The 12,601-nt window shown below is 46.2% G+C and overlaps 1 protein-coding gene across 3 annotated transcripts in view; it reads right to left on the bottom strand.

Annotated features, from left to right (window-relative positions):
* Positions 1–6,030: 6,030 nt before the first annotated feature.
* LOC134017242 (ATP-binding cassette sub-family C member 4-like) overlaps positions 6,031–12,601 on the bottom strand; it is a 31,952-nt gene continuing 25,381 nt past the window's right edge. For 2 of the 3 annotated variants that reach the window (XM_062456670.1, XM_062456669.1), the window contains exons 27-31: positions 10,335–10,424; positions 9,655–9,827; positions 9,179–9,284; positions 7,707–7,841; positions 6,031–6,241 (exon numbers count right to left, since the gene is read on the bottom strand). In XM_062456670.1, the coding sequence (XP_062312654.1) occupies positions 6,146–6,241; positions 7,707–7,841; positions 9,179–9,284; positions 9,655–9,827; positions 10,335–10,424 (600 nt within the window). In that variant the 3' untranslated portion in view covers positions 6,031–6,145. The remainder of the gene's footprint in view (positions 6,242–7,706; positions 7,842–9,178; positions 9,285–9,654; positions 9,828–10,334; positions 10,425–12,601) is intronic. The other variant, XM_062456671.1, reaches the window with a different exon arrangement.

Genomic DNA, 12,601 nt, shown 5'->3' with positions numbered 1-12,601 from the left:
GTTAGAAAGAGATAAAGACCATGATACGCTGGCCATTCCTACTTTTTCTTTCTGTCTAAAGCTTTTTTTCATACAGCACAATAACAGGATCTCAAAAAAGCTCTTCAGGGGCAGAACAAACATGCTTATCTTTTCATCTCAACTTAAAGAAAAATTATCTCTCAAGTGGCAGACGAACACGAACTGGAAAAAGACACGCCACTTCAGATAGTTAAACTGACCACACAAAGTTAGTGGAGGATGGGGCTGATGCACTTTACTGGAACAAGACCAGGGGTGTACAACAATCACAGGACTGACACAGTGACACCAAGACCAGGCCTGGGCAAACAGAAGTTTCTTCTACGCTCTGAAACTTATACGTGCGAGTTCTGACACAAAGCTGACTGGCAGGCTGAGAAAGACTGTGCCGCCGCAGCTGATGGCGTCGCTGCTGTGCGTCAGATAGCTACAGTAGGCTGGTGTTTTGACATAACCTTCTCATTGGGAGATGCCAGGTTCTAGACACTTTCTTGTGTGTCAGATTATCCAGCTGGCGGGCCCATCTGCATCCCCGTGTCAGATTCATGCAGATGGGTTGAACAATAAAGACATAAGGCTCAGATCAAACCTTCCACTGTGGGAACAACCTGGGTCCCTGTTTCGACAGATAAGAGTCAGGATAACCGAAGGATGCAACTCTAAATACCCCGATGTGGATTGAGAGTTGGTGCATTCTTAGGTCATCCTGACTCTCTAAGTAAGAAAACGAAAGGTCAGAAACCAGCATGTGACTAAATCATCAGAGAAGATGAATATTAACGGTCAGCAGCGTGAGAGATGCATGCAGAGGCTGGGTGTGGTGATGATGATTCACTGACAAGCCCAAGTCACTGAAGAGCAACCCGGCAACAAAGAGAGACAGTAAAAGTCCCTGTTCGTTAGTATACTTTGTCCTACTTTATCAGGAATCTCTGTCATTATCCGTGGGGAGTTAACTTTTAGACTAGCTGTTTACTGGCTAAAAGGCCAGCCATGCATCTGAAGCCACACAGGCAAGATTATATATCCCTGGTCCACAAAAGCAGGCGAATCACTGTGCATTAAGACTGCCTCTACAAAAGGCAACAATGGCTTGCATAAACACTATTTAAAACTATTCACATGGCATTGAAGAGATGGGCGTCGACTCAGTATTGCAGCAAAGCCGGCGCATTGTGCGGAGGTGAAAAGAAGTCTAATGAACAGGAAGCCTTATTTGAGAGAGCTGACAGTAACCATACAACGGGCGCATTGTTAGCCTGCCACCGACCCTGTGGGTCTCTACATTAGGAAAAATGATGAGAAAGTAACCCCGAAAGACACAGTAGGCCCTTGGACCCACGCAGAAAGAGGCCAACAATAACGGGGGGGGGGGAAGGGACACAAGATGTCCGCACCTTCGCCCAGCGCTGCACGTTTACATGCACAGAACATCACCCGCTCTCATGGCCAAGGATAAAAGCACCCCCGGCCACATGGAACTTTGAAGTACATTTGGAGGAGTTTAACCAGCCTGAGCCTTTCAATTTAACTGTAGCAGCTTTTGCAATCTATTTCAAGCGTTTCTGGTCACATTAAGTTTCATGGGTAAGTTATAGATTGAGAAGTGCCACACACATACGTATACTAGCATTGACACAGACGCGAGTGTGCACACACGGATACACACATGCGCACACACACACACGGATGCGCGCGCACACACACACACACAACAGCCCCTGCCTCAAGCTCCATCAATCTTCCACAAAAGGGTGACATCACCAATAAGTATTCTCCCTCTTTAAGCTTTAAGCAATAAGTAACCCTTATTTACTGATGAGATAAGACCTCCCCCATTGTCTAGGCCTCCACTTGGCTCCTTTCTCTCCCAGCTGAGGAATCAAACAGCATTTTGCTAAGGTGCCGGACCATGCACAGGATTTAGGGCTGAGTCTTGCAAAGGGGTTTCCTATCTGGTGGCCTTTCACAGGGCCACAGGCTTAGCCAGTTCAAAGCATTAGGCCCAGGTAAAGACTGGCCTTTTAAGCCTGTTTGTTCTTTTCTGTAGTGAATCCTGTTATTTCAACCGTATAATAGCTAATGATGCTTTGTGATTGTAAGGGAACTTGCTGTATTTAGATTAAATCCCTTGCCCTTTAGCCAAGAAAAAGTCCTGGAGAGGCCTTTGTTTGTGTGTTTTAGTGAGGGATGCAGCCTTTCCATATTCTTTAGTTTGTTGTAACATTGTTCATTTCATGTAGTTGCAGGGAAATGTGGAATTGTTTGACAGATGTCCAAACCCAGAACTTACGGAGGGTCAGTTTAGGGTGGGTACCACGATAATGCTCATTAACATGGGAAACAATTGGGGGGAAATCCTTATAACATCTTTGTTCCACACTTCATCCAAACATGTAGTGAAGAGCACTAACCGCCCAGCTTGTCATTGACATTAACAACTCGAAAGTTGCAAATCAACTAGATGTGTAAGTACACAGAACTCTGCTCTCCTGTTCAAGTTTCACAGGAAAAAAGTGAGCTAGGTTGTTGGCAGTAATAATCACAGCCTAGAAAACAGTATCAACATATTCAACAGTGGGTGGGGGAAAAAATTATAATAAAACCTCTATTTTTAACAAGAAACTGTATAAAGCCATTCTCCATCGCTCGACACCCAGTGTCACAGCATGAATCCATAAAGGTGTATTTTGTTGTTTGTTTTTCTGAACGCTACATAGACAAGTCATGTCAGGTCTTGGGAACTTGTCAGATATTCAGTTTGCAGTCGCTTTAGAAAGGCTGAACACAGTCTCAGGGGAGTCGCTCAAGACTCCCCCATCTCTCCTCCATGTCACCAGCCAGGAACAAAGCAGCCATAGTCAATTCTTCTAATTTCACTACAGCCTGTCGAAATCCTGCTCGCCTTTTCTCCTTCTCTTCAACAAGTACTTTATGCCTGGATCAGTCAGGACTGAGCCTCCCACAGAAACCTGAGGCTCTCCCCTCTCTCTCCTCAGTCTTTCAGCGCGGAGTCTGACACAACACCGCTCCCTGCTATTCACAGCCCTACACCATGCAATTTGTTTCCATTTGTCAAACAGCAGTATCCCTCCACAAAAGAAAATGCTGGCACAATAAAAAGTTTGAAAAAACAACAATGTCCCATCCGCCCAAAATGGCCACCTGACAAACTGTTAATGGGCCCCTGAAAAAAAAGAGAAAAAAAAAGAACCTTTTTCTATTTTACATCACTTTCACTTGTCATGGATACTTGTTATATTCTGTTTCACTTCATTGATAAGACAACACTTTTATTTTTTTACAGAATACAATGTCTCATACAGTACCTCTTCAAATCAGCATCGCCATATCGCGTCTCCTAAAAACGCACACCGGTTAACTGGCACGGTCCGAATTCATCCCTCATTTCATTCATTCCCTCCTTATTGTGCTGAGTCTCATTTTGTATTTTACTTCTTTGGGATTAACTTCATTGTGCGGCCAGCCAGGTTTCTTATTCTGTTGCACAGACATCTATTTATTAAAGCCACATCAGCACTCCGATGACAGCATTGCTATTACACACCTATTCAGATATGTCTTAAAATAGCCCTATTATGACAAACGCAGGAAGGTTCCCGGTTAATAATACTTATTGTGCAAACTTTGTTGTCGCCATTCTTGCGGCTGGCGTTATCGAGAGGTAGAGCAGAGAGGATATATGCTGACTGTGATGTAGATAGTGCCCTGAGTATTCCTATTGTGGCGGGAGCTGCAGCAGTGTGCTGCAGTCCTAGATAGGGTTTAGGCTGCTGTCGACGCTGTGTCAGGTGTATTAGCACCTCGGAGACCCAGGACGCTCCAGCTGCCTGTGAGCTCGCGGTCTCCCCGGGCTCTGGCCGCCCGCCTGACACACGACACAAAGTAATCACAGATCACAGCGTTTAATCACTGAAACAAGCACTCCAGAGGACCCGCGTGTCAATATCCCACTCTCTCATTATCTGTTTGGATTGCACATCCACACTGTCAGATAAACAGAGTGGAAAATTAAGATTAAAAATATGGTAATTTCATTTCAGGCAGCAGGCTCCTCTCACTGCCCCATTATGCTATTGATTACCTCTGAATTCAATTTCTCTTTTCAATGTAAACTTTAATCTATTCGCTGGCCAACAATTCAACTCCCTGGGGGCTATTTGAGAGTAAGTAACCATTTAATACGACGCTAGCTCGAGATTCACCGGCCTTAATGAATTGTGTAAATCACTCAGCTTAAAAGGAGCGGTTCACGACCCAAATCTGAGCCCCTTTCTGCAGCATATTTAACCGTGGTTAAATACTGCTATTTATAAAAGGCTGAATGTTTACCGCCACCGGTCTTTGGAGGTGGTATAACTGTCTGTAATTGTGGTCAGTGTGAGGGGACAAAAGCACCTCTTCTTTTAATTGAGCAAGTGATAATAGCATTGTGTTCCATTTACAAACACAATACAACACTGTCTTTATCTAAGATGATCCTATTTTAAAATAAAAAGTATTAAACCATCCACTCAGTATTCATCCGTTTCTACCCTTAACCACTTACCATTGTGTTGTCAGGATTTAGACCAGCGGTCACTGATGTTTAAGGAGGGCAGACCTGAGACACACAACATAAAAAGAACACATAAAGACTAAAAAAAACCTTAACTTGTTAACATATTCTTTATTAATGTAATGTTTACATTAATAGTGTTTCGATTTGTTTTAAAAGGTTTACAATTGACTGAAGCTTAACTGTCAACAATCATGGACTACCACAAATACACATGGCCAGAACATTGCAGTATGTAATCTATGCAGAAGACAGTGGGTTCATACTACTCCCCCACAGGCACCAACACCTGGATCCCAACAAGCAGCTGCCAATTAAGCTTAGATACTCACAGTAGGACAGACAGGTTGACAATTCTACATTCCTTATGTAAATGTAAAGAATAACCAATAGTCATGAACATTCAAGGTATTGCATTATTTTCACATGTTTTTTGGTAATCTCGAGTAACAGATATAATGTAATGCACCTACAGCAACCACATACTGTATGACCTGTCTGACTGTGATTCAATAGCCTGATCCAAGAGGTAGCAATGCAGTCTTTCTTCTCAAAGTGCAAGGAGACCAATCAGGCCTTAAGACAATCAATGAAAACAGCGCAATTACAAAAGATTGTTATTCTGATCAAGGCACAATGATTACTGAACATAACAGTAAATGGCTCCACTTGTATCCAACAATTCTTGAAAGTACAGACCGATTGTCATTAAAAGCACTAAACTCAGTGCTCACTAAACTCAATAGTTTTGCTTTAACTAAAATAACTTGCATTGTGTAACCAACTTTTATACAACATACCAACATGAATACAACAAACACACAAACACTCAGGAAAACAGCATCTTGTTCCAACACAAGGCACAAACTTCTTGGAAACATTTTCATATGTTTAGTGTGAGCCCAGTGCCGTCAGGCCAGTCATGGGTTGCATGTAAAAAATATCTTGAAGGCCTTTTACATTTGAGCACTGGGTGATTATTTGGTGAGCTCTGGTGTTGAGAGGCTCTCCATCCTGTCACAGAGCAGGGTCAGGTAGGTCTGCAGGCTGTCACAGAGCAGGGTCAGGTAGGTCTCCAGGCTGTCACAGAGCAGGGTCAGGTAGGTCTCCAGGCTGTCACAGAGCAGGGTCAGGTAGGTCTGCAGACTGTCACAGAGCAGGGTCAGGTAGGTCTGCAGGCTGTCACAGAGCAGGGTCAGGTAGGTCTGCAGACTGTCACAGAGCAGGGTCAGGTAGGTCTGCAGGCTGTCACAGAGCAGGGTCAGGTAGGTCTCCATCCTGTCACAGAGCAGGGTCAGGTAGGTCTCCATCCTGTCACAGAGCAGGGTCAGGTAGGTCTGCAGGCTGTCACAGAGCAGGGTCAGGTAGGTCTGCAGGCTGTCACAGAGCAGGGTCAGGTAGGTCTGCAGGCTGTCACAGAGCAGGGTCAGGTAGGTCTCCAGGCTGTCACAGAGCAGGGTCAGGTAGGTCTCCAGGCTGTCACAGTGCAGGGTCAGGTAGGTCTCCAGGCTGTCACAGAGCAGGGTCAGGTAGGTCTCCAGGCTGTCACAGAGCTGTCTCAAAGACGACACTGCTTCCCTCCTTGGTGCTCACGGCACTCAGCCCGTTGGCCTCATTGGGACGACCTTTGCTCATGTAAACCTGGAGGGGGATCAGGAGAGCGGTGTCACTCCTTACTGCACACAGTCATGTGATGGGAAGTCTGTGAACGACAGATACTGCACCCTGTTCAGCTATTAGTCTCCCGCTATGAAGCAAGACATGCTTATTTTGGTCTCACAACAACAGTGACTTTCACAGGGAAATGTATCAGATCATTACAACAATAATCTGGATAGATTTTCTTCGCTTTTCCACACTGGATTCTAGTGTGAGATATTCTGTGTAGCCTGGCTAAACAACAACATACGCAATTTATTTCAGCCACCTCCAAAATCAGCCCGATGGCTCCAAGCTCGTTCGAAAACATAAAAAAAGATGGTTTTACACAGACAAAAGGCCGCGACGACAAATCCAACTTCTATGGCAACACAAAAAAAATGCACGAGAGGAAAGAAAACAGGTGAAAGTGGGTTGGTCACAACATCAGATCGACTCCTAACTCAGGGCTTCTCATTCAGCTCGGACAAAAGGAGCGAGAGGTCGGTATCAGATGGTTTAGTATATTTAAACCTTGACTGACAACTATAGAAACTTCACACTCCGTTCGTGAAGCGCCTCAGTATTTAATAAGTGGTGCTAGACGGTTATGGGAGTTGGAGTAATCTGATCTAGAGAGAACACCCCCACAATATAGAAAGGAGACGTAAGGGCCTGAACAATGTCTCGACCATTCCGCCAGTGTGCAGGGTAAGACGACACCAAATAATACCTCAGTGTGCCGAGTCGTTTTGAAATCAGTATTTCGCCCATTTCAGTCTGTGGTGTTGAGAGATACAGTTCTCCTGATAAATTTGTACGAGGGACAGAGAGAAAATGAAATGATGCCCACTTTTTCTTATTTCACAAAGACCTGTTTGAAGTTGCAATATCGTATCTGTAGTCCCAGACAGACGCACATAAAAATGGAATTGAACGATGAATACCCCGTCCTTATCTGGAGAGGGTCTGAAGGGGAAATACATCACCAATGAATTTCAAAGAAGAAAAAAAAAATTGTTCTCCATTACAGTAATCCCCATAGAAAGTTTATCCGAAATCGAGACAAAGTTAAAGCCAATATTTCAAGATAGATATAGGGCGGGGGGAAAAAGCTGCTGTTCTGGAATGATCTCTCAAACGATTGGAAAATTACATTTAGGAAAAACAGATTATATGGACGGCTCCTACTGTATGATAAAATCAGCCCATGTCAAAAAACTACAAAAGGGGAAATTTCACTCATGGGATTAAAGTTATGCTACGGCATCACTGTACTGCAGATCAGTGAAGGTAGAACAAAGTACATTCAATCTGAATGGACTCAAAGCTTCTGTACATCAGCACGGAACTCTTTCCTGTTGCTGGCCTGTGTTGTTCTGGCGCAGAGGCACGAGGTCTGTTGTTAAAGGGAGAGCCCTGGATCAGTGGGTCCGAGTCAGGGCAAAGACAGGTGTTGCCGGGTTACCTGTTTGGCTGCGTGGAACAGAGAGGCGGCCTCGGCCCGCCCCGTCTGCTGGACCATCTGATAGAAAGCCCCGTCCTGGTTCTGCAGCAGGACGTACGGTTCCTCGTACTCCTGGATCCTCCCTGCGTCCAGAACCTGCAATCATGCACACAGCAGGGTGTGTTCCGTGAGACACTGTACGTGGTATACTTTACCGCTTAGAAAAACCTAGCCTTCAGCGGATTCACTGCTGAGAGAGACAAACAGACAGTGCAGGCTAAGAGGGAAACAGTAGTTCTCCACTGCTCCAACCCGCCAATTCCAGTGAGTCACGACAACAACACACACCAGGGCTCGTTTCTGGCCGACAGTGTTGCGGACAATGGACACAGCCTGACAGTGATGTGACTGTGGAAGCAGACCAGAGATGGGGTGTAAACGTGCTTGTCTGTGCATTTTCACCGTGTGTTTCAGCACTGCAAGGGTGGTCGTTTTGACAAAGCCAACAATCACACCCTCTGTACACTTAAGAAAATTGCCATAGTTTCTTAGTCATCGCATGCCATGTGAGTCAAACAAAGACCAGCTCAGGCACAAGGCTCAGACAAAAACCTGCCATTATATTATGGAAACATTTTTACCAAGAAGAGACTTCTTTACACTACAGGAAACAACTACTTTGGGAGTCATTTTGAAGCTCTAACACGTCCTATGTAATCAGCGGTGGGACACTGTAGCAGATGAAAGAGGAGCTCAGTGGAGAACGCAGGCCGCATAGTTGCTACAATCCATTTCCTCGGGGGCGCAGCCTACCATTTTTGGACGGGGCAATTCAGGTGGGCCCCGGGTCTGTTTTAGCCGACAGCCTGACAATCTGGGGGCATTTGACACGAGCTCAGGTGTGGAAAGGTCCCCGCTGTGTGACATTTGGCTTTTCTCTCCACCCCTCTCACCGGCCAGGAGGCCACCAGGTCAGCTCGCGTCCACCCAGGGCAGGAAACAAACGCTGCCATAAATGGCACTAATTGGCACCTCTGCAGGCAGTGGCCTGGTTGAGGCCAAGGATCAAGTGGCGTGGAGCACAGGCTGTCAGTGGCCTTTGGAGGGGCCCGGGTCAGGGACAGGCGTGCCCGGCTGTCGCATGGATAGGATAAGAAACAGACAGAATACCATCTCCAGAGAAGCTGGCGGTAAAATGTTACAAGTCCTGACAGTGTTAAAAGTAATACTTCTCTGGCCCTGACCATGGGGGTATTAGAGGCACTGTACAGTACAATACAAAGCTGTTCTATAGAGTGGATACAAGGGTTTCATTATATATCCCACCGCTATGAAAGAGCAACTTTCAAGAGGATGGACTGAAAAGCCTTTTCAGAACCATGCCATTGTTTAGGACTGAAAAACTGTAGTAGTTTCAAGCATGTGGACTGAAGATGATCTGCCTGGCTCCTGTGTTCAGCCAATCACAGTCTGGTTCTCTCGCTGGCTCTTACCAGTATCCTATCACAGTCGATGATGGTGTTGAGCCGGTGGGCGATGGTGAGAACTGTACACTCCCTGAACTTCTCCCTGATGGTCTGCTGGATCAAGCCGTCGGTTCTGAAGGAGGATGGAACACAACACCTCGTTAACCAGACCCAGACAATGCTCTCCTCCTGAACACCCCAAGGCAGGGATTTTACTCACACATCAAAACAATGGCTAATCCCAAAGCAGGTATGTGCAGCTGGATGAGAGGTTATGGTGTTGAGTTCCAGTGTCAGTAACAGAGGCCAGAGCTTTCCCCATGGAAGGTGTTGCAACTTTTACACCCGCTTTTGAAATCAAACTTTCCCGCACATGGGCAATTTACGGTACATGCAGTGTGTTACGGTAAATAAATAGGGTAAAACAGACTACAGTGGCTACTTTTTTTGTTGTTGTAATTATCGCAGCACGTGAAATGTGGCGTTGTGTCCCGAACCCAGACCTGGGGTCCACGTTGGCGGTGGCCTCGTCGATGACGAGGATGCGGTTCCTCCTGAGGATGGCCCTGGCCAGGCACACCAGCTGCCTCTGACCCACGCTGAAGTTTGATCCGGACTCGGCAAGCACCGTCTCCAGCCGGCCGGGCAGCTCCTCCACGGCAGGCCTCAGCTGCACCTGCAGGGAGAGAGAGAGAGCGCGCCGGGGCCACCACCCTCCGTTAGCCCGGCCACAAAGCCCTCCTGCCAGGGACGTCTTTTAAAAAGGGGGGGCATCCAAACACACCCATTAACCGCCTGGAACAATGCGAGGGCCGGGCCCACGGGCGACCTTGGCCACTGCTGCCTTGTGGCCAGGCTCGAGCTTTAATCCAGGCCACCAAACCCATTCAGGATCACAACCAGGAGCTGTACCCTCCACTGTGGGGGGAGCCCTCATCCCGGCCGGCCTCACTGGCCAAACACCCCCTCCCCCCCTGCCACCCTCTCACCCCCCCCCCCCAGTACTTTCAATGGCTCCCAGTTACAAGCCGCACACTGAGCTGGGCCCCACGGCCCTAATGGGATTTCCCTTCCATGACTTGTGGCGAGCAGGGGAGGCTGAATGTGAGCATTGTGCTGCGGGACAGAGGGATCCCCCCCCTGGGCTGGGGTGGGAGAACCATTCACGGCCACGCCGGAGTACCTCTTGGAGTGCATTCCACAGGTCTTCGTCTGTGTGCTGGCTGAAAGGGTCCAGATTCTTCCTCATGGTGCCCGTGAAGAGAACTGGGTCCTGCATGGGGATGGATGGATATAGAAAGGGAAGGCCATGGCCGGTTAAGATAATGACCAGGGAAGACGTTTGAAAGGGTTAAGACAGGCTGTATAGAGAGGCGCTGGGGCTGTGTGTGAGGGAGAGGGCTTTACAAAAGGCCTGCGACGCCTCACTCGGGAGCCTCATTCAGTCCCCAGGCCTCCTTTACTATGTTTATCTTTTTATTTTTGGAAAGCTGTAGGTGACTCCATGGTTTCATGGAGAGTGTATTGGGAATCAAGGTTGGCTGGAAACGAGGAAAATCGTTCAGGAATAACCTGAAAAAAAACGGTTGTATTTAACATGTAACTGTAGAAAGTAGAAACCTGTAAAACATTCGATGTGTTTGTGAGTAAGTGTATTCTTGCGGTGAGCCACAGTCCACACCTGTGCCAAAGTTCAGCCATACAGCCATCTTCAGAAGGTAAATAAAGCTCGTTTTTATAGTGCGGTGGAAACACCTCGACCTCTAGGCGCTGTGCCCCAGCATGCCCTGGTGTTTGCTTTAAAACCTGACAAACACAAGTCCAGCCACATTCGCATGCCAGCTCTGTTAAGATATTCAGACCACCTGTTCGGAGGAAAAAAGTGATTTCCAGAGCACAGTGCTTAATGTACATGGACCATCTCCTCCCTGGTCATAAACCAAACGCCAACCCATTCAAATAACAATTTAAAGCCTGATAACATATTCATAGTCATGTTACCTCGTTGTTTTATCAGTAAGCAAATACTACAGCGCTTTCTTCTACAACAAACGACGGGTTTGATGACCCTTTAATGGCCATAATGACAATAAAAACGAAACACTAACGAGTGTGAACGGGCATCAATAGAGATAGCAGAGGACAAGGAGAAACTGTCAGGATCCACAATGCAGTCAAGGAAAGAGGATAAATCACGCTTACTCTTGACACTAATCTGACCTCTGATCAAGATACACATATTCACCTGGCAACTGGCAGATCAGGGAGGTAGTAGAGGTGCAGGAGAGGGCTGACAGGGTGGAGCCTGAAGGCTGTGCTACCCAGCCCAGGTTAGGAACAGTGACTCATATAGTACACAGCCCAGTATGTGCTTGTGGGCATGTCAAAGCCTCTGAGCCAACACTGGGTTAGCCGTACTAACACAGCTTCAGGAGACAACACACACACACACACACACAATGCAAACACAGATTCAGACGCCTCAACAGACTTTTGTGTTGGCCCTGAAACCCACGGCAACTGCTCAACTCTTGAGCAGATCCAAAAAAAGAGAGGGAGAATTTTTTGTAATTTTTTTGTATTCATCCTTGTCTCCATAGCCTTAAAATGTTCCACCTCTCTACTCCCAATGAGCTTTCCATCTGCCACAGGCAGACTGCCTTGTCATTAAGCCAGGAGTCCCAATTCAAACTAGTTTTGTGACACAGTTTAATTGAGGATTCAATGTTCAGTTGGAAAAACTGCTTTCAAGCACAGCTTTCCATAGACCGATTATGTGCTCCAACAATTCTAAGCCCTCTGTTTGCTGCAGAATTCATTTTTCTGACTGAAAACTCCTTCGTAAGATTTCAAAAGAACCTGAAATGGATTCTTTTCTAATGCTACATACTAATAGAAGTTTATCATAATCAGATCGGAGGGAGAGTGAAGAATAGTGGAACAGCTCACTGGCAACATATGGAATGCACCTCGCAATCTGAAGATCGCACATCACAAGGTAAGCCAACAAGTTATTTTCCATTTGAAAGGCTGAGTGAATATCACTTTTACTCTGAGATATAGCATTGGAATATATATATAATAAAAGGTTTTTAAATGTACATTTGTAAATGCAGTGAATACTTTCTATTGGGAAAGTGTAAAAACAATTCTAAAATAGCAGACAAGACCCAGTCTTGGTAAAGTAATACCTGTCATATTAAATCTTTTGGCAATTTTTCAAGTCAACATTTCTACAGTCAAAATCAGTCAAGTTCAAAAACCTGCAGCAAAACAAACACCTGTTTGAGAAAAACCTGATCTGGAAACGTGACGATGAATTGAGTCGCTATAGAGAAAAGCATTAAAATCGACCTGTTTAGGGCATCTTGGCTGCAATCGAGCAGCAATTAAAAAGACTGGGGCGCTGAAAGTGTTGCTGTCTGAGGTACTTTGGGGACTTTGACTGTG

This window comes from Osmerus eperlanus, chromosome 3 (genome assembly GCF_963692335.1).
Source record: "Osmerus eperlanus chromosome 3, fOsmEpe2.1, whole genome shotgun sequence".
NCBI lineage: Eukaryota > Metazoa > Chordata > Actinopteri > Osmeriformes > Osmeridae > Osmerus > Osmerus eperlanus.
This window is presented reverse-complemented; position numbering and strand designations above follow the sequence as displayed.